This window comes from Typopeltis vanoorti, chromosome 2 (assembly GCF_054136105.1).
Source record: "Typopeltis vanoorti isolate ZY-2024b chromosome 2, IOZ_Tvanoo_1.0, whole genome shotgun sequence".
Lineage (NCBI taxonomy): Eukaryota > Metazoa > Arthropoda > Arachnida > Uropygi > Thelyphonidae > Typopeltis > Typopeltis vanoorti.
The window spans coordinates 121522510-121546513 of record NC_143550.1 but is presented as its reverse complement, the minus strand read 5'-3'; the positions used below and the strand labels follow the sequence as shown (position 1 = coordinate 121546513).

Here is a 24004-nt window from a genome sequence, read left to right as displayed (position 1 = left end):
GTTAAAAGTAAATTCAGGAATGGGTGGACAGAAACATATTACTCTACAGAGGGATAGCAGGGCTTTGGAAAAAGTAAGTCCTGCCTCAATAATTTTTCACGTTTCATAATAGGTGACAGTGGAACCAGATAAAGAAAATGGCTACACTATGATACTGCTGGACTTTGCAAATGCATCTGACAGTATATCATCACATGGAAAACTATTACAAAAGTTGAAGCAAATGGGAATGGATATGAAGCTGGTGGCATGGATAGGGAAGTTGGCTGACAGAAAGACATCAGAGAGTTTTTTTGCTATGTAACAAGTAAGAGGAAGAATGATTATGGAAGGATGACTTTAATCAATGCTAATAGTAGGAAAGTGACAGAAGCAGAAGAAATAGTTTAGTTACTAAGTAATTGTTGGATTCTGAATATATAGAGATTTGAGTAATTAATATTTGCTTCAGAATCCAACATGATCTTCCATCACATAAGCAAAACTTGTAAATATTATTTAATGTAAATCACTTGTTTATAAATTAATATTCATATAACTACCTTTAAGTTCTATTAATATTTAATTATTTAATCAAGGATATGTGTTAATAGTGAAAAGACTCTGTATTAAAATATTATTAAGTTTATTTTATTTATTGCTATGTTAATATTATAAGAATTTGTATTCAACATTTTAACTGCGCATTAATTGAAATGTAAATATTCCTTATTTGTTCCTGTATGTAGAGGTATAATGTTGTGCAATGCCTCAGTTTATTTATATTTTGTTTTAGTTGTCATGGAGACGTATGTAAGATAGCCAGCACGAGTTTAGAACAGTGCATGACAGAATAGTATTGAGGGGCTGGAAAGGATTTTAGTTGAAGAGAGCACGAGAATAATTTTGGCGGGAAGAAGGGACATATAAGCAAAGAACGAAGAAAACGATTCATTCGGATGGAATCGAAAGAGATTCATTCGGGGAATCAGAGTGCGATAACAGCGAGTCGGCGAGCCACTCAAGTAGCTAATTAAAGTTTACTAGTCGAGGAGCGAGTTAGCTAGTAAGTTGTAGAACAACAAATAAAGCAATGGAAGATAGCAAGGTGAAAACTGGATGACTAGCTATACTTTAGTTGGCATTTAAATTCAGGACCAACTTTTCAGGGACACACGGAAACTTGAAGCTTAGCACAGAGTAACTAAGAGAATAAGTAGAGGCAGCAAGGTTGAATTTAAACAATAGCTGTGTTAAGAGATATAGTGCCTAAAAGATTAATTAAATGCCAGGAGTATAGGCAATTGTGTGTAAAAACTTCAAGTTAAAGAATTACTGTGTGTTATCTTAGTTCAAGAGTTATTAGTAAAATACTAAATTGGTCAAGTAATGTCAAAGATAGTACAAGCCTTTTGATCTGAGCAAGAACGTTTAACTATGTGAATTGCGACCATTAATTTATTCAGTTATTACTAAGAAGATTTGTTTTAATGAGTGTTGTTAATTGTTTTAAGTGTATACAGTTATAAGATGTGTTCGTATATAAGTAGATGAACAAGGAAGATTACCGGTAAGAATCATCCAACTATTGATATTCCTATGTGGAGATATGTGTGTGTTTCTTCCTAGAATATCCCTACATTAACAGTAACTTTTTCAGAGAACAGCTGGAGTATGGATTTAAGAGTGTATACTTGTGAAGAAGCATTGCCGCCCTTATATTGTATCCGAAACTCAAGTAACTATGAGATATTAATGTAATTGGTTACTAAGGAACTTTATGACATTGAACTTTATCAAATAGTTAATTGTATTTTGTGAAAGCTATATTTCAGACATTGCATTGATATTTCATTAATGGCAATATCATATTAAAAACGAGGATATTAGGAAAGAACTTGACATTGTCAGCATCCAGGAATGCATTAGCAGAGCTAATCTCAGGTGGTATGGTCACTTAAACAGAATGGGTGAGGAAAGATTAGCAAAGCAAGTGTTCTCTGCCAGGTTGGCAGCAAAACGACCCAGAGGAAGACCAAGATATAGGTGGATTGATATGGTACAAAGTGCCTTAAACGATAGAAATATAAGATCTGATAATGTTGGAGTCTTGACAAGTAACAGACTGATTTGGAGGAAAATTGTAGATAGGAAGTTAGTAATGATGTAATTTTTTTCATGTAGCACTATCATATCCTGTACACCCCTTGACGGTACATGGCAGGAATTTAATGATGATGATGTATTTCAGACAATAGATAACCATTGCCTGAAATTATATGACTATATTACCAGATGAGCTAAAATATTTAGATCCCCAACAAGGGTTGGGGATCTAAATAGCAGAGTAGGAAATGATTGTGAGACATACAAAAATATTTTAGGAAAAATTTGGAGAAAATAGCAAAGCTAATAATAATGGCAAATATCTGTTGGATTTCTGCTCAGGACATGGACTGGTTATTACTAACACCATGTTCCAACATAAAAATGTGCACAAATTCACATGGAAAGAAGAGGCTAGGAATAAGAAAAGTCTCATTGATTATATTATTGTTGATAGTGATGTTTTCTCCCTGGTGCAGGACACCAGAGTGTACAGAGGATTTGAAATTGGAAGTGATCACTATTTAGTCTTGAGCAGGATAAAATTGAATTTCATATTGAAAAGAATAACATGTAAGAAAGTTTTAAAGCGAATAAAAGTTGAGCAGCTCTCAGATGTGAACTGTATACTAAAATACACAAAGATTATTGAAGAAAAAATGAAAGAGTTTGAGAACAGGAATCAAATCTTGGAGATTCAGGGGCAAACTCTGAAGAAAACATTGATTGATTCTGTCAGAGAGGCATGTGGTGAGGTTGTCTGCAAGGATAAAAAAAATCAGAACTCCCTGGTGGATACAGGAAGTTAAAGAGGCAGTGAAGGAAAAGAAGAAAGCATATCAAAAGTTCCTGTCAAATAAGTCAGCTTGTGCTCTTAGAGAATATAGAGACAAATGCAAGAATGCTAAACACTGTGTAAAACTAGCTAAACAAAAGTCATGGGAGGACTTTGGCAAGATTATAGAAAATAAATATCAAGAAGGTGGCAAAATATTCTGGAGGCTGTTGAAGAAGCTTAGAAATGGAGGAAAGAGTGCTGTAAAAGGAGTTAGAGATGATAAAGGTGACATGAAAATGGGAGAAAAAGATATCCTTGAAGTATGGAGTAATTACTTCGAAAAATTGCTAAATGAAACAAGCAGTGATAGCACAGTGGTAAAAAACACTCAACAGGCATACAGTCAGGAATACATATCCATACTTGAAGTAGAAAAAGCCATCAGAGGCTTGAAATGTGGAGAGGCAGCAGGAGTAGATGATATTCGACCAGAAATGCTGAAGTATGGTAATATAAGAGTCTTACAGTGGCTGCACTGCATAGTTCAGAAAGCCTGCACAGAGGGACGAATTCCCGATGACTGGAGTAGAGCTCTCATAGTACCCATATATAAAAAGGGAAATAAAACTGAATGTGAGAATTACAGAGGTATTTCCCTACTGAGTGTTTCCTGGCAAGATCTATGCAAGTATACTTGAAAAACGGTTGAGAATAATTGTGGAAGAAAAGCTTGGTGAAGAACAAGCTGGATTCAGGCCAAATAGAGGCTGTCAGGATCAGATCTTCACTTTACAACAAATAGTCGAGAAAGCATGGGAATATAACAAAGATCTGTATTTAAGTTTTTTCGATTTGGAAAAGGCATATGACAAGGTGCCAAGAGAGAAGCTATTCAATATGCTGCAGTTATATGGTGTCAATGGGGCATTATATCAAGCAATACTTAGTCTTTATTTGAGTTGTAAGTCAGCAGTTAGAATTGAAGGAAGTACAGGAAGATGGTTTAATGTTAAATCTGGTGGGAGACAAGAATGTACATTATCCCCTGTGTTATTCATTATCTATATGGATCACATTATGAAGGAAAGTGGTATTAAACATGATATCAAAATTGGAGATGTTAATGTCAGCTCTTTGCTTTATGCGGATGATGTTATACTTCTAAATAAATCCGCTACAAGTCTGCAAGATTCTCTGACTAAATTGAATAGCTGTTGTAATAGATATGGTATGAAGGTCAGCAATAAAAAGACAAAGACAATGAAAATAGGCAGAATCATTGAAAATGTCAACTGTGTTGTGAATGGAGAACCTGTGGAACAAGTAAAACATTTCAGCTACTTAGACATGATTTTTACTGAAGATGGTAAATTAAATATAGAAATAGACAACAGAATCAGCAAAGCTGGTATGGTGGGAAGTCAACTGAATAAATTCATATGGAATAAGAGAGAAATTAGTCGGAACACTAAATTAGCTGTATACAAGATAGTGTTCAAACCAGTTTTAACTTATGGATCTGAGAGCTGGGTCAGAAGTAAAAACACTTGACCAAAGACTAGAGACCGCAGATATAAGAGTCCTGAGAAAGATGAGAGGCATGAACAGATGGCATCAATGGCAATATTATATTAAAAACGAGGATATTAGGAAAGAATTTGACATTGTCAGCATCCAGGAATGCATTAGCAGAGCTAATCTCAGGTAGTATGGTCACTTAAACAGAATGGGCGAAGAAAGATTAGCAAAAACAAGTGTTCTCTGCCAGTTTGGCAGCAAAACGACCCAGAAGAAGACCAAGATATAGGTGGATTGATATGGTACAAAGTGCCTTAGACGATAGAAATATAAGATCTGATAATGTTGGAGTCTTGACAAGTAACAGACTGATTTGGAGGAAAATTGTAGATAGGAAGTTAGTAATGATGTAATTTTTTTCATGTAGTACTATCATATCCTGTACACCCCTTGAGGATACATGGCAGGAATTTGATGATGATGATGTATTTCAGACAACAGATTAACCATTGCCTGAAATTATATAACTATATTACCAGATGAGCTAAAATGTTTATAATACCTTATTCAGTGATTTAAACTAAAGTGTATAAATTGTAAGCCTAAATTAAATGTTTTTTTTGTTGATCTAAAGTTGTATTTTGCCGGAATCTCTTTTACTGCACGTTCATAAAATATTCGAACCAAAGTGGGTGAATTAAATAAGTTAAATAAACTCGCCCTGTATACATAATAATAACATATTAAGGAGAAATAGTTGAGAGTTGGTTTTACTTCAATTCTTGGACTAATTTAGATATAGAGTGGTGCAGTCAATAAATACAAATTTTCTATTTGGATTAGAAATCAACTAGCAACTTATTTTTTGTATAAGAACATCGTAGTGACAAACATGTCGGATCCAAAGTATGGGTTAAGACGAAATAGGATCCAACATAATCACTTTGCAAGTGTATATCAACCAGGAGATGATGCTGCAGTTACTGACATGACAGAAGAATTGAGATGAAAATTGACATGTAAGAATTGAGGTAGTTGAACTGGAGGTACTCAATATATTGAAATATATCAATGTGAATACCACAACATGCCTGGATGGTATGTCAGCCTGTGCGCTATGAAAATGTGCAGTGAACTGGCAGTGCCTCTGATGAAGTTGTTCAATCTAAGTCTCAGAGATGAAAATTGACATGTAAGAATTGAGGTAGTTGAACTGGAGGTACTCAATATATTGAAATATATCAATGTGAATACCACAACATGCCTGGATGGTATGTCAGCTTGTGTGCTATGAAAATGTGCAGTGAACTGGCAGTACCTCTGATGAAGTTGTGCCATCTAAGTCTCGGCTCTGGCAAGGTTCTAAGGGAGTGGAAAAAGGATAAGATAGTTCCATTACATAAAGGCTGCTCCAAGACAGAAGAGGAAACAAACTGCAGACTTAGTATCTATGGAGTGGCGGTTAAAGTATTGTAAAAGTTGGTTAAAAGTAAATTCAGGAATGGGTGGATAGAAATATATTACTCTATAGGAGAAGCAGGGCTTTGGAAAAGGTAGGTCCTGCCCCAATTATTTATTCATATTTTATAATAAGGTGACAGTGGAAATGGATAAAGGAAATGGCTACACCATGATACTGATGGACTTTGCAAATGTATCTGACAGTATATCACATGGAAAACTATTACAAAAGTTGAAGCAAATGGGAATGAATATGAAGCTTGTGGGGAAGGTGCCTGACAGAGAGACATCACAGAGGTAGTATATGGTGGAGTGGAATCAAAGTGAACGAGTAACTGGTGAAGTGCCTCGGGACTTTGTACTAGGGCCACTACTCTATAATTTGTATATTAATGATATAAGGAATGATTTAAGGGGGGAGGGGAATATTCAGTTGTTTGCTAATGATGCAAAAATTAGGGAGGGCAATAGTTGATAAAGATGATAGAGGTATTTTGAAGGATGATTTAAATAAATTGGCAGTGTGGGCACAGGACGATGGTTATTAATTTAATGTTGTAAAATGTATGGTAATGAATGCACTTTGGGGATGAAAAAATTACAAACTACATATCATACTGATGGTACTAGATTACAGGAAATTGATGAGGCTAGAGATCTTGGGGATGATGATGGACACAGTTGCGAAATTTAGAGGACATATTGCAAGAGCTGGCAAAATAGCTTCGACATCCAAGTAATCAGGAAGATTACTTGGATGTTCTTGGATCACTGACAAGTAAAGATAGAGAAGCTATGATTTAGTCACATGTTGACTACTGTGCACAGCTTTGGTCACCTGCATTTCTAGGGAACCAGGAGGTGGTGAAGAGGATTCAGAGACGAGTGACCAAGTTCGTGACAGGTATGTGGAATATTCCCTATGAGAATAAATTGAAGGTATGCAAATTGCAGAGTTTGGTTAACAGGTGGAGGAGAGGGGGACATGATAGAAACTTATAAGTTACTAAAGGGATTCTATAAGATTGACACAAAAAAATGTTTCGATACATCAAAAGTAGGGGGGGAAAATAAGGGATCACACCTGGAAGTTGTCTAAGAGTGTGGTCAGTAAAGATGTGAAGATTAGTTCTTTACTTGGAGAGTGGTGAATGAGTGGAATGGCTTGCCAGAGGTGGTTGTGAACGCTTGAACAGTGAATAAGTTTAAGAAAATATATGATAGTTACTGTGTAATGGATAGTGTAGGTCTTCCATGATGAGTTTTTTTTTTTTTTTTTGACTCCATGGAATACCCATATAAATAATAATAATAATATTAATTTCTGTCAATAAAGGCACATGACATCAGTGGGTGTCCCAAAGGCTTTGATAGGATAGTATAACTTTTGGGTTGGATAGGCCTATTGCTGTGGAAAAACTATCAGAAATCAATGCATATATGTTTAAAATGATTGCACAGCTAAATACCAAGATCTTAAAAGAAATTCAGTCTAGAGTGATATAGAAAACACTGTTGCAATAAATAGTCTCACATGAAATATCTCTTCCTAAAGAAGTATTTTAAGTGAGATTAGTTTATTTCTACATAATGCTAAACAGAGGAAATGTTTTTTGCCAGTTAGTACTTCGAAAACTACTTAAGGGGATCATGAGAGTTGGATGCTAGTGACCATTCTGATATATCAAACCTTTAGCATGAGTTCCTTGGATCTAGTATGAATATGCTGATGATAGGCATTAAACTGTTTCATGCAAAGACCTGCTTATTGGAGGTCCAAATGGGTTATTACTATATTTAGTCAACAGAGTGGGATTTCTGGTTTGTTCTCCCAAGGAACAAACAGGGAAGAACACTGAACTTAATACAGTAATCTAATGTTTGTCCAACATTTAAAACAATGACTCTTGCATGTCACTCAATTCTGGTACAGCAGCTGCATGTAATTGTTCTTAAATTACAGAAAGGCAAACTGCCTTCCTAATGTGGTCAGATAAACAGCAGATTACTACAGTAATGTATCAAAGTTTCCTAATCTGCCAGAAAATAATCAATGCACTTATTTTGACATATTGTGCTGGGGGGGGGGTGTAGTAATATGCAGATAGTATCATCTGAGTACCACACATTGGAAACTCCTCGAGTATGAGTCATGTTCATAAGTCCTTTACCCCTCCCCCAACTGCATGCTCCGACTTTACCAGTGTTCCCATTTCCAATGCCACCAACATTGAAAAACACCAAAATAAATAACAGCATAACTATGGATAAAAAAATTATCTCTTATAAAAATTAAAAACATCACTTAAAATTCAAAAAAAAACAACAAAAAAAAAAAAATACTTGCACATCCACTTCAACAATAAAGACTTCAACATAAATATAATAGAACATAAAATAAAGACGTCCACTGAACTAAGACCAATAGCAAGGGTAAGGAATGGATGGAAAGCATTGATAGACTCCCAATGTTCCTGATGGAATTTTGAAAAGATCTTCAACAGTATAATGGACCATATAGATGTAATGACTCCTCCTGGAGAGATGACCAGGTATCTCCAGGAGGAAGCATTACATCTAAATGGCCAAACTATTCAATTCTCTTGTTGAATAATAAAATGTATTAGCTCTTGTATAATAAAATGTTGGGTCTTTAAAAGAAGTTTCTTAGTTCTTTGTTCACACAGCCTGATATTTTGATTATAAAATAATACAAAAATCTTTACTGTTTTTCTTTCAAATGTCATTAAGTGTTCTATTGTTGCTGTTATTTTCCTTTGCTGTTAATCACGTCTCACAACTGTAAATTAATAATGGCATAAATAACTTATTCTTAACAGGAGTTGCATGACTGATAACTACCAAAAATGTACAAGTCATCCTATAGTTGATAGCATATACAGTCTCACCTACAAACTTGTCAAACAGTTGGCAAAATCACTTTCCTCTCCCTCATAGGAAACTATCCCTGTTTCACTAAAAATTCTATTCACTTTTAACTATTAACATTATTAACTAATAAACGTGACACTTTTTAGCTGATGGATACAGTTCCTATAAAATAGACAAAATACTGCGCGTCTCTCTCCCCCCCATTCCTCCAACATCTGATGCACACGAAAAGATAACTAAAGTTCTTCATAAGTACATTATTCATGCCACATTCAAAACCATACCCAGTTAGCAACTCTCTGCAGTCTCCAAAGTATCAACCTCATCTTGCATAACCTGGAGTGTATAAGGTTTCTTGTGCCTGCAACTTGGCCTACTTTGGAGAAAGCAGTAGTTCTGTTAACATCCAACTTGAAAAATATAAAAACCAAAGTCATGATCATCTGTATGGCAAGTAAGGATTGGCAGACCAGCAGAAAGAAATTGAAATAAAGGAAGATGGTTTGATGTAAAATCAGGTATAAGACAAAAGTGCATGTTGTCTCCAGTGTTATTCATCCTTTATATGGATCACATCATGGTGGAAATTGGCATTAAGCCTATATCAAACTGGAAATATTCAAATTAGCTTTTGAGTATATGCTAATGATTTTATTTAAGAGTGCAGAAATCCAATGCAAGTCTTAAGATTCTTAAACTAAATTGAATAACTGCTGTAACTAATTTGATAATAAAATCAACAATAAAAGACAGAGTATGAAAATAGATAGGAACATAGAAAATCAACTATATTCACAGAGGCCTACAGAACAAGTAAAATATTTCAGCTGTTTAAAGCATAATTTTTAGTGAAGATACTGGCATGGTGAGGAGCCAGCTGAAGAAATTTATATCACACCCTGCAAGAAATTTTATGACTTGTGTTAATTAATATCTACATTACTTCTAGAGAACTTGCAACAAGCAATTTTTGATTGGCTCTTAGTTAACTTATGTTTAATAAATAACTAATCTTAAAATATGCAATTTTCTTTCCTCTCTCCTGAACAATTTCATATTTTTGACTTGTGTCACTTTTCTTGCAGGGCTTCAATATGGAAAAAGAAAGGAATATGCCAAATTCAGGATACCCAATGGTCATCAATGATGGAGTCATATGAAAAATGAAGATATTAAAAAGAACATGACACTTAGAATGTGCAAGCAAAGCTATACAGGTATAGTCCTTCTGATAGAATGAGCATAAATTCACAGTAATCAGTTGTAACCTATAATACCAGAGTGACAAATAACAGATTAATATCAAGGATAATTATTGATAGGAACCTAATAATAATAAACTTAATCACGTGCTATCATAGTATCCTGTGTACCCTTTAAAGATATGTATTTGGAATTTGATGAGAATGTGTCAAGTTTTGACTGACCCCATTATCGTAAAATTTGAAAACTTAGTCCCTTTAATTTTGTATTCATGAGATTCTATTTGTGTGCGTGTGTGTGCGTGCGCACGTGTTGGATCCTACTTCTTCTTAATCTATGCTATGGATCCGACATGATCACTATTACGTCTTAACAAAATAGAAGGTTGCTAGTTGATTTCTAATACAAATATAGAGAAAATTTATATTTATAGACTGTGCCACTCTATATCTGAATTAGTTCAAGAACTGAAGAAAAATCAACCTTCAACTATCTCTCCTTAAAATATATACTGGCCGAGTATATTTGACTTACTTAATTCACCCGCATTGGTTCGAATATTTTATGAATAGTGCAGTAAAAGAGATTCAGGCAGAATATAACTTTAGATAAACAAAAACAAACATTTAATTTTAAAATCACAAATTATACACTTAAGATCAAAATACATCTGATAATAAAGTCATGCAAACTCAGACAATGGTAATTCTGTTATCTATAATACAGTCTTCTCACAGTTCTTTGAGTTCTAAATACAATAAAATCACAGTAACACCACTTTACAGGCAAACACCTTTAAATTTACACTTCAGCTAATTTCCGAAATAGTTAATGTTGGTATAGGGAAATTCTAGGATGAAACTCACACACTTCTCTGTATAGGAATATTAATGGTTGGAATAATCTTACTGATAATCTTCTATCTTCATCTACTTATACATATACACTTTTTATAACTGTAAACACTTTAAACAGTAAACGGCACTCATTAAAATAATTCTTCTAAGCAATAACTGAATTAATCATTGGTCACAATACACATAAACAAACGTTGTTGCATAAAGTACTACTGATCACTCATGAAATAAGGCAATACACAATAATTCCTTAACTTTAGGTTTTATATGCACAGTTGTTCATTCCTCCGGCATTCGATTAATTCTTTAGGCACTATAATTCTAAGCACAGCTAACGGTAAACTTCAATTTTTACAGCCTCTACTATTCTAGTAACTCCGTGCTTTATTTCAAGATTCTGTGTGTCCTTGACAGGTCGGCCCTGAAATTAAATCTCAACTCAAGTAATCGCTAGTCTATCTGTAATCACTTAGCTATCTTCTGTAGCTTTATTTGTTATTCCGAAACTTATAAGCTAACCGCTTCTCGACTAGTAGACTTTATTTAGCTGCTTGAGTGACTTGCCGACTCGCTATTATCGCACTGTGATTTTCGAATGCCGAATGCTCCGATTCCAACCTAATGCCAATCCCTCTCTAATAAATCTCTAATGCTTCTGCTTTTCCAGCGTTCCTCGCTTTTTATATCAGTTTTTCCCGTCTAAATTCTTCTCGTGATCTCTTTAACTAATTCCTTTTTAGTAAACTTTCAGCTTTCTCCCCATGTTCTGTTCCAAAAACATGCTCGTTCACTTACATACGTTTCCATGACAACCAAACAAAATATAATAAAATTGAGGTATTGCATAACGCTAAACTTCTACAAATAGGAATAAATAAGGAATATTTACATTTCAAATAATGCGCAGTTAAATTATCAAATACAAGTTCTTATAATATTAACATAGTAATAATTAAAATAGCTTAATAATATTTAATACAGTCTTTTCATTATTAATACATATATCTTGATTAAATAATTAAATATTAGACAAAATTAAAGTAGTTATATGAATATTAAATTGTGAAATAAGCTGTTTACATTAAATAATATTTACAAGTCTAGCCTTTGTGATGGAAGATCATGTTGGATTCTGAAGCAAATAATAATTACTCTAATCTCTACATAATCAGAATCCAACACACGCACCTGTGCATGCACAAATGTATCTGTATAGAATAGTCAACTGGAATGATGTCATCATTCATGCTTTTAACCCTTTAACTGCTGATTTTATATTCTACTGACTGAATTAATTTTGCAAAAAATTTATAAATAAAATCAATTAAAATTCTTACTGAAGTAAGAAGTCCAGACAGCATCATACATTCTTGATATACACGTGTTCAATCACAAAAATGGCAATAATAGTGTTTTATAAAATTTGCGTACCCAAGGTGTGTCCACTTGATTATGCAAATTACACACATTAATTTATGTGGAAATTAATCAAAATATATAAAGAGCACCAACCGTACATATACGGGCTCAGCAGAGCAGGCATGTATTTCTGAGCCCGTAATAATACATTCTCAGCAATTAAAAAGTAAATAGCATATTTTTTTTTAGTTAGGTAAATGGATTAATCAGTATATCATGAAATGGTACTTATTACCCATAATAAGAATATTAACAAGAAAATTAAGAATCTTCTGATTATTAAGAGTTGAATAAACAAACTTCCTTATTTTTCAGACATTTAATAATGGTGAATAATAAAATATAACTTTAATATTATTTAAATTAAGGGGATATTAAATCCCACATTGTTTTAAATCCGAACAAGAAACTCAAAGATTGGATTCAGAGAGTTTCATGGCGAATATAGCATGGTAAACTATCAAAGTATCGGCGAATACTAGCGTGAACTAATGCACGTAGTCCAAGTACGCAGTACAAACTCGGGTAACTCGTAGCAAAGGTGGTAAAGTTCTGATCCCTATTCTTGGTATTTTCCATAATGTAAAACACATTTCCTAGGAAATGTATGCTGTTATTAGATTATGGTGGGAGGTCACTACCCAGACGTTTCAGCAAAGATTCAGCAAATAACAGCATACATTTCCTAGGAAATGTATGCTGTTATTAGATTATGGTGGGAGGTCACTACCCAGACGTTTCAGCCTTTATTGAGGCTTCATCAGTGAGTAGCTAGACCAAATTAATACCAAAGGGTATAGCGAAAAGAACTTATATACTCTGCTATATACGAGTTGTCAAAAAGGTGCACCCATTAAGTTACTTAAATATAAAGAGCCAATAGGCTTCATTTCGGCGATATATGCATTATTTAAATTAAGGGGATATTAAATCCCACATTGTTTTAAAACCGATATTACCTCACGCTAGTAGTCGCCGATACTTTTATAGTTTACTATACTATATTCGGCATGAAACCTCTCTGATTCCAATCTTTGAGTTTCTTATTCAGTTTTAAAACAATGTGGGATTTAATATCCCCTTAATTTAAATAATGTTTATATCGCCGAAATTAAGCCTATTGGCTCTTTATATTTAAGTAACTTAATGGGTGCACCTTTTTGACAACTCGTATAGCAGAGTTATACGAGTTGTCAAAAAGTCGGTTTTTGCTATACCCTTTGGCATTAATTTGGTCTAGCTACTCACTGATGAAGCCTCAATAAAGGCTGAAACCGGTCTGAATAGTGACCTACCACCATAATCTAATAACAGCATACATTTCCTAGGAAATGTGTTTTACATTATGGAAAATACCAAGAATAGGGATCAGAACTTTACCACCTTTGCTACGAGTTGCCAGAGTTTGTACTACGTACTTGGACTACATGCATTAGCTCACACTAGTATTCGCCGATACTTTTATAGTTTACTATACTATATTCGGCATGAAACTCTCTGATTCCAATCTTTGAGTTTCTTATTCGGTTTTAAAACAATGTGGGATTTAATATTCCCTTAATTTAAATAATGTTTATATCGCCGAAATGAAGCCTATTGGCTCTTTATATTTAAGTAACTTAATGGGTGCACCTTTTTGACAGCTCGTATAGCAGAGTATATAAGTTCTTTTCGATATACCCTTTGGTATTAATTTGGAATAGGGATCAGAACTTTACCACCTTTGCTACGAGATGCCCGAGTTTGTACTACATACTTGGACTACGTGCATTAGCTCATGCTAGTAGTCACCGATACTTTGATAGTTAACCATACTATATTCAGCATGAAACTCTCTGATTCCAATCTTTGAGTTTCTTATTCAGTTTTAAAACAATGTGGGATTTTTAATATCCCCTTAATTTAAATAATGTTTACATCGCCAAAATGAAGACTATTGGCTCTTTATATTTAAGTAACTTAATATTACTAAATAGCTTAGGGAATAACAATGTAGATTAGGATATACATTAAAATAAATTTTTAATACAAATCCAATATTTCGGCAACGTCACATTGCCATTTTCAACAGGAACTTGAGAGCAAGACACGTGCACGCAGGCACAGCAAACAGTAAATGAGGACGAAGCAGGAAGCTACACTTTCTCCTAAAGTCCTACTGGTGCCCTCTAGCGGGTAATGTTGGTATTCTTGGGCGATTGGGCTGAGGTCTTCTGACATAGGTTTCCCAAATTTGAGGCAGTCTCATGCAGCCAAATTTGTTGAGGTTTGGATTGTTTCTTAGGGCTGAGGCTGATTCCATGAAAAGCCTTTCGTACTTGTATTTACTACGGTGAATGATCGTGGCTTTCTTCCACCGTATTCTATGGCGGGTATCCAGAGCATGGTCTGCAAGACCAGAGTGACTGTATTGGTGGAACCAGATGTAGTCCTTGTGTTCTGTAATTCTGTTATTGGCTGTCCTGCCTGTTTAGCCAAAGTAGGACAGCTTACAGCTGCAAGGGACCTGGTATACACCAGGTCCCTTGCAGAGCAGATAAGGAATGCCAATTTCTTATATGGTCTATAACAAGAAGTTGAGCCGTGTTTTTTTATGATTTTTCTAATTTTTTCCGAGGTGCCTCTGATATAGGGTATGGTGATGGATTTAGAGTAATCCTTGTTGTGTGTGGGGGGAAGGGGATTGTGGTTTATTGGTTTCAATATTTTTTGGATTGTTTTGGGAGGGTAGCTATTGGCTGAGAAAGTGTTGAGAATGTGGTTTAGTTCTGTGGTTAGGGCACTGTCATTTGAACAGATAAATTTAGCCCTGTTGTGTAGTGTCTTAATGACTCCATATTGTTGTGAGGAAGGGTGGTGGGATTGTTGGTGAATGTATCTGCCTGAGAAAACCAAGGTTCCATCAGGCTAGCAGGTGACTAGTGTGTCTAAGAAAGGAAGGCAGTTGTTTTTTTCTTCTTCCAGGGTAAATTTGATTCTGGGGTGTTGGTTGTTTAAGTGTGTTAGGAAGGAGAGGAGTGCATTATTTCCTTGTTTTTCTTTAATTCCAGTAGAGATTTAATTTCTTTAATGGGCATGTTAGACTGGATGTGGCTTTTGTTCTGACCAAAGCAAAACCACCTAAAGCCAACATGCCCATTAAAGAAATTAAATCTCTACTGGAATTAAAGAAAAACAAGGAAATAATAATCACCAAAGCGAATAAAGGGAACGCCACAGTATTGCTTAACCAAAAGGATTATACAGGTAAGCTGAAAGCTCTATTGTTAGATTGGGCTACTTACCTCCCTATCGAGTACAATCCCACCAACTCACAAATTAGAAAACTCCACAGGCTCCTTAAGAAGGTCACTTCTTGGCATGTGGAAGTCACTAATAAATTAATGCCATTTAACTCCATACCCCCCCCCCCCGTATTTATGGACTCCCAAAAATACATAAGGAAAATGAGCCATTACGTCCCATAGTGGATGGCATTGATTCCCCCACATACAAACTAGCTAAACATTTGGCCAAAGCTCTCACACACTATACTGGCAACACACCTTCATACATAAAAAACTCAGCCCACTTCAAAGCCAGCATAGAAAACCTTACACTCAAACACATTGATGTAAGGGTCAGCTTTGATGTCTCCTCTTTATTCACAAATGTCCCACTCAAAGAATCCTTAGAGCTAATTCAAGCTAAATTTCCTCCCAATATCACAGCCCTATTTCAGTTCACAATGAACTCAGGCTATTTTGTTTGGCAAGGAAAATTCTACAAACAAATAGAGGGGACAGCCATGGGTTCTCCACTCTCTCTCCACCCTTGGCCAACTTTTATATGGAGACTTTTGAAGAGAAAGCTTTAAACTCTGCCCCACAAAAACCAACCATTTGGCTTCGATATGTAGATGATGCGTTCACTATTTGGCCACATGGCTCCGATGCACTCCTCTCCTTCCTAACATACTTAAACAACTTTTCTTCTTCCAGGATGAATCAAATTCGCCCTGGAAGAAGAAAAAACCACTGCCCTCCTTTCTTAGACACACTAGTCACCTGCCAGCCTGATGGAACCTTGGTTTTCTCAGTCTATAGAAAACCCACCCATACAGGCAGATACATTCACCAACAATCCCACCACCCTTCCTCACAACAATATGGAGCCATTAAGACACTACACAGCAGGGCTAAACTTATCTGTTCAAATGACAATGCCCTAACAACAGAACTAAACCACATTCTCAACACTTTCTCAGCCAATGGCTACCCTCCCAAAACAGTCCAAAAAATATTGAAACCAATAAACCACAATCCCCCCCCCACCCACACACACACACAACAAGGATTACTCCTAATCCATTACCATACCCTATATCAGAGGCACCTCGGAAAAAATTACAAAAATCCTAAAAAAAACATGGCTTAACTTCTTGTTACAGACCATATAAGAAATTGGCATCCCTTATCCGCTCCACTAAAGACCAACCTCCCCCCCCAGACCTACCTGATGTGTACCAGGTCCCTTGCAGCTGTAAACTGTCCTACTTTGGCCAAACAGGCAGGACAGCCAACAATATCAGAATTACAGAACACAAGGACTACATCCGGTTTCACCAATACAGCCACTCTGGTCTTGCTGACCATGCTCTGGATACCCGCCATAGAATACGGTGGAAGAAAGCCACGATCATTCATCATAGTAAATACAAGTACGAAAGGCTTTTCATGGAATCAGCCTCAGCCCTAACCTACAAATTTGGCTGCATGAGACTGCCTCAAATTTCGGAAACCTACATCAGAAGACCTCAGCCCAATCGCCCAAGAATACCAAAACATTGCCCGATAGGGGGCACCAGTAGGACTTTAGGAGAAAGTATAGCTTCCTGCTTCATCCTCATTTACTGTTTGCTGTGCCTGTGTCCTGCTCTCAAGTTCCTGTTGAAAATGACAACGTGACGTTGCCGAAATATTGGATTTGTATTAAAAATTTATTTTAATGTATATCCTAATCTACGTTGTTATTTCCCTAAGCTATTTAGTAATAATGCATAACCAACGTCTAAGCCTTTCCACTAGAAATAAGTAACTTAATGGGTGCACCTTTTTGACAACTGATATCGCAGAGTATACAAGTTCTTTTCGCTATACCCTTTGGTATTAATTTGGTCGAGCTACTCACTGATGAAGCCTCAATAAAGGCTGAAACCTGTCTGGGTAGTGACCTCCCACCATAATGTAATAACAGCATACATTTCCTAGGAAATGTGTTTTACATTATGGAAAATACCAAGAGTAGCAATCAGAACTTTACCACCTTTGCTACGAGTTGCCCTAGTTTGTACTACGTATTTGGTCTACGTGCATTAGCTCACGCTAGTAGTCGCCGATACTTTTATAGTTTACTATACTATATTCGGCATGAAACTCTCTGATTCCATCTTTGAGTTTCTTATCTGGTTTTAAAACAATGTGGGATTTAATATCCCCTTAATTTAAATAATGTTTATATCACCGAAATGAAGCCTATTGGCTCTTTATATTTAAATAACTTTAATAATTTCACTACATTCTTTTCATTTATGTTGATGTCATCACTTAAGATATTTTTCTGATTTAGATTATTAGTCTCTAAAACAGTTTTATGAAAAGCTAGAAAGAATGCATATGCAGCTTACATATTAACCAAGTGCAAATTAACCTCACATTAAGTTTTATAAATTAAGAAATCTGAATTTATCATCTTTTATGTGTAAATGTACAACTCAAAATAATTTTTAATGATAAATCAATTTGTACACATACATATCAAAGGCTCAATTTATATATATGACAAACTTACATGGCTTAGAATAAGATATCTCCTCTGCTTCATCCTCTTCTTTTCTATATCTAATAAAGCATGGGTATTGACTAATTAGTTTCTAATTTGATCATTTTACTTCATATGTTATTCTGAAATAACTCATGATTTAAAAGATAAAGCTCATTTATTCCAGTTAATAATATTTTTAACACTTATCTGACAAAAAAAAAAGAGCAAAAAATGCTATCACAACTGAATAATCACTTAAACTCATCTTATTTCCCAAACAAAACTTACAGGAGTGTATGCATTTCAGAAATACTACTACTACTGAAATCTTCAGTCACAAGAAAACTACGACCTTTACAATTCTTGTAGATACACTTATACGTTGATAATCTCTCTCTCTCGGATCTCCCCGTGTCTGAGGACTTGTGACCTTTTTTTTGATGATGCTTTGCCATTTCTTTCTCGCCTCTGCTTCTCTTATTGCTTGTTCTAGTTCAAGTCCAGTGATTCTTGATATTTGGTCAATCCACTTGTTGGGGAGTTTTCCTCTTTTTCTTTTTCCAGATAGTTCACCTGGATGATAATTTTTTCCAGGCAGTTGTCTTCTCTTCTACATATGTGTGTCCAAAATATTGCACTATTCTCTTGTCAATCACGTTTATCAGTCTTGTGTGAATATTCAGTTCTTCTAGGACTTTTGTTTGTTCGTTTTTCTGTCCAAGACACTCTTATCAATCTTCTCTATCACCAGAGTTCGAATGCCTCAATTCTTCTTCTGTTATTGTCCAAGACTCAGAAGTATAGAGAAAGATCGAAAAAACTAAGGTTTCTACAAGCTTAATTTTGATCTTTTTGGAGATGTGCCTGTCTTTCCAGATCTTAGTCAGTCATTGCTTTCTTAGCTAGTGCCATTCTTCTTCTGATCTCTTTTTTACATCCATCCTTTTTTGTTATTATCACTCCAAGGTAGTTGAAATTGTCAACAATTTCAATTCCTTCTATATCCATCCCTTCTGCATTGTTTAAAATCATTATTTTAGTTTTATCTTGATTTATTCATAAACCATGGCTTAAGCTTTCCCATTCTAATTGATTTAGGCAAGATTTTAATTCCTGTTCGTTTGTTGCTATTATCACTGTGTCATCTGCATATCATAGGTTAGTGATTGTTCAGCCACCTAATTAAATGCCTCCATTTTACTTTTCTACAGATCTTTTCATTATAGTTTAGCTGTAAAGGTTGAATAGTAATGGTGAGAGTATGCATCCATGCCTTGATCCTTTTTCAAATTGGAATGCAGGGAACACTAAGTTTTCAATTCTTACTGTTGCTTGATTTCCTTGATATAAGTTCTTTATGAGGGTTATTAGATGGTTTGGTGTTCCTGATTCTTGCATGATATCTGTAAAATATCTCACCTCATACAGTCAATGGCCTTGGAGTAATCTATAAAGCATAGATAAAGGTTTAAGTTGAATTCCCTTGCTTTTGTGATTATTTGTCTGATGCTAGATATATGATCTCTAGTTCCTCAACCTTTTCTGAATCCTGCTTGTTCTTCTGAGATCTGATGGTCTATAAAACTTAGTAATCTTTCCTTAACACTTTGAGTCCTATCGATGTAAATATGCATTGATATGTATATATACTTACAGAAGGTCTAGGACTCAAAGTGTTAATAATCTTGCTAGTATGTGAGATAAGGGCAATGGTGCTGTAGTGTTCATATTTGTTGTGATTGCCTTTTTTGTAGATTGGGGATAATGGTGGTAATACATAACTGTCAGATCTTAGGGAAAGACAACATATACTAGATTATTAATTAAAAACGTACTTCCTATATTTCGGTAATTTTACATTACCATCTTCAGGATCACAAAATAATGATATGTGCAAGCAGCCAATAACACTACTTACACATATCATTATTTTGTGATCCCTGAAGATGGTAATGTAACATTACCGAAATATAGGAAGTAAGTTTTTTTATATTCTAGTACATGTTGTCTTTATCTAAAATCTGCCAGTTACAACCTTTACACTGAAAGCATAATACATAAACTAATATAACTGGGAGAATGTTCTTCTTCTGTTATCTTTGAAACAAATGTATCAGACTTATCATGAGGACTGCCTGCAGTGAAGCTATACCTGTTTGTGCAACTTCCATCCTACATTGCTAAGATGCAGAATGGAAGATTTCCACATATGGTTTTAGGACTTCATCTCTGTCGAGAATTTGGTGCAAGTACAGCAGTTCCACTGACTAAAGATGCTTTCACAGTAGTAGTGATCTATTTTGTAAGACATGTCGTTGCATATCCTGATCTAGAGATATGCACTGTAACTTGTTTTTATTGCGTTTGTGCTCAACATTTCATATTCTCCTAACTCAAACTCCTCCTGCCACTAAGTTTAGTTTGTGATATCAATATTTCATTTTAAACACCTACTTAAATAGATATAACACTTTGAAATAATATACTAATACTGCAGAAATCTTCAGATTTGAATGCAGAAATAACAAATATCAATCTTAAAGTAATGTAATTTTACTCAATACCTGAAAGATGGAATTTCATGAATAACAAGAAAACAGCATAAGTTCTGCAATTATTATTAATAAGAGAAACCCCAGGTAGTCAGGGTCTCATCAAGGAAGTCAATATACTAGTTGCACCACCTGTCATACCTATTTTTGAATTCATTCACGCTATTTGCACAACAACAACATCCAATGGCAGTCCATTCCAATCATGCACCAATCTATGAGAGAAAAATCTAGATCCCCTTCTTGACAGCATTCATTCTCAACTTCCAAAAATGCCTCACATCCTTTCCTGCCCTCCATAAATTTAAAAAAAAATTCCATCTACTGAATTTCTGTATGACATTTTCAGAAGTTTGTAAGTCTAAATCACATCATCCCTCTTACTCCTGTTTGCTAGTGTCTGAAATCTACAAATTTTCAATCTGTCTTCATAATCAGTATTTCACAATCCTGATATCATTTTTCCTTTGCTCTCCCCACTATATCAGCATCACCACGGAAACAGGAGACTAGTGCTTGCAATAGTTCAAATGAGGTCATATAAAGGACTTGTAAAGAAGCAAGATGACTTCCTCATCTTTAAATGTTGAAGTTTGTTTCAGCATTACAATTATCATCTGAGTTGTATTTTGCAATCTTTGCTATATGGCCCTTTCTTTTAGTGTTGCACAGTGATCAGCATTCATTTTAGAAATTATGGACTTATAAAGGACTTGTAAAGAGGCAAAATGACTTCCTCATCTTTACATGTTGAAGTTTGTTTCAGCATCACAATTATAACATTATAACATGGTTGTAATGCTGAAACAAACTTCAACATGTAAAGATGAGGAAATCATTTTTCCTTTGCTCTCTCTCTCTCCCCCCACTATATCAGCATCACCACGGAAACAGGAGACTAGTGCTTGCAATAGTCCAAATGAGGTCTTATAAAGGACTTGTAAAGAGGCAAAATGACTTCCTCATCTTTGCATGTTGAAGTTTGTTTCAGCATTACAACCATGTTATAATGTTATAATTGTAATGCTGAAACAAACTTCAACATGTAAAGATGAGGAAGTAATTTTGCCTCTTTACAAGTCCTTTATAAGTCCATAATTTCTAAAATGAATTGCTATATGGCCCTTGAACTTCAACTCCCTCTCTACTAAAACTCCAAGAACCTTAGTCTGATCAATTTCTTCTAGCATAATCCCACCAATATAATACAACATTGAATATCTAATCACACCAAAATGCATGACCTTACATTTATTAATATTGAACTGACAGCCATTTTCACATGCAAAATTCCAGCCTATTCAAATCATTCTGCAAGTAGTGCATATCAGCAAATAGCTGTATGCCACATGTCAAATCCTTCCCAGTGTCATTAATGTACAGACTGAATAACAATAGACCAAGGACTGATCCTCGAGGCACACCACTGGTTACTGTGAATCTTGCAAATTCATCCCATATTATATAGCCTATATTATATACCACTTTTTTGATATCTGTCAGTCAGCCATCCTCTTATCCAATATTTTATAATACAATCCCATATTCTCCAAACTATGCAACAATCTTCTTTGCTGTATTCTGACAAAAGCTTTAGCAAAATCCAAAAGTATCATTGTGTATCCATTCCCCTGGTCTAATTCAACAGTAATATTATTATAGAATGTAAGCAAGATGCTCAAACATTACTTTCCCTTAGTAAACTGACATTGTTCTTTGCAAAGTATAGTTTCACTGTCAACCCATTTCTGTATGAGAGTCCTAATCAACTTTTCCAAAAATCTTCACCACCACTCCAGAGATACTGATAGGTCAATAATTAGATATGTCTTTGCACCATTCTTGTGCAATGGGATTACCATACATTCTTTTCACTCCTGTGGAATTTTCCCTGTTTTGAGACTCATATTATATAGCCCAGTCAAAGGAATAGCCATTTCAGCTGAACATTCTTTTAGCATCCATGCTAATATGAAGGTAGTTTCAGTTGGTAGAGATGGAGAGTACCCTCCCTCGATGAGTCATTGAACTCCCTGGAGGTGTTATATAATAATCTCATCAGTCCCTAATGCAAAATTCTTATTCAGTTTGTGCAACAGTTCTTGTATCACCTCCTCATACACTTGAGTTTCTCAGCTCACTGCTACCCCTTCAAAACAGTGAAGAGGTAGCAGTGAGATCAATGTTGCACACACCAGGTTGATAGCTTTTAGCAAAATGGCTGCTCATTAGCTGAACAATCTCTTCTGCATCTGTCACCATCTGCATTCAGTAGAGTTATTCTTTCATATTCATTCTTTCTTTTAGATATATTTAATAATAATGGGTTGATAGCATAATGATAGAATTCTTTTGGGCTGTCATTAGATTTCAGAGCCAGTTTCTTTTCATACTCAGATTTCAACAACAGTTGTGGCTCTTCTGGACTGCTGCTTCTAATTTTCATAACTGACATCGTCCTTATGCACTTGGTATTCCTTTCACATCATCTTTTTCTTACGAATCCCTTGCTTAATTAGATTATGCATCCATCTCACTCCTATCCTATTTATTTTTCGAAATCTGGGGATATTCTGATATTGCATAATTTAAGGATTTTTTAAACTCTTCCCGTGCACTGTCAATATCCTTGCCATCCAACAACTGATACCATACTGTAGAACCCGGAACACTCTTCAGGTGGTCATGATTTCCTGCTTTGCAGTTCTGCATGTAACCTTTGTGAATGGAACATCTATAAACTTAGTCACTTCCCAAGTGAGTACTACATGATCCCTGTCACCAACTGGAGGCAAGATAGTTACATCTTTAACTGAAACACCCTCTGACACTATAATTAGATCTTGCACTCTGACCTCAAGTTCCCTCTGTCGCATACTGTTTGAGGAAGTTGTCTTGCAACAGCTCAATAAATTCAGTTTCACTCTTCTCATAAGATTTCAGAGCTACTCAATGTTTGAATAATTAAAGTCCTCCATTTTGATTACTCATTTCTCACCCATCATTCTTATTTGGTAATGCATTTCTTCATAACTAGCAGTCATTCCACTAGATCTGTAACAACACCCCACTGGTCTATCTAGTCTTGTTAGATCCATCTCACATGAAATAACTTCAAACTCATAGTTACATGAAAAACTGTTACTAGTATTGCAGTCATAGGTCTCAACTCTAACTGGATTCAAGTCATCTAATATCATTAGCAGCACTCCTCCTCCTCTCCTATCTGTATCCTTTACACTCAATACCAATAAGCGTATGTCTGCCCCTTTGTTTCTTATACTCCTAGCAGTGTTCAGCTGAAGTAGCTATTCCTTTGACCAGGCTACAGAATTTGCATCTCAAAACAGAGAAGATTCCACAGGAGTGGAAAGAATGCATAGTAATCACAGTGCACAAGGGTAGTGCAAAGACTAAATCTATCCAACTAATTAAAA

At 35.2% G+C, this 24004-nt stretch overlaps 1 protein-coding gene across 3 annotated transcripts in view; it reads right to left on the bottom strand.

Annotated features, from left to right (window-relative positions):
• The window catches only part of LOC150109393 (uncharacterized), a 160451-nt gene that overhangs the window by 50234 nt on the left and 86213 nt on the right, over positions 1-24004 (bottom strand). For all 3 annotated transcript variants that reach the window (XM_090407871.1, XM_090407862.1, XM_090407881.1), the window contains exon 6: positions 18043-18092. In XM_090407871.1, the coding sequence (XP_090263997.1) occupies positions 18043-18092 (50 nt within the window). The remainder of the gene's footprint in view (positions 1-18042; positions 18093-24004) is intronic.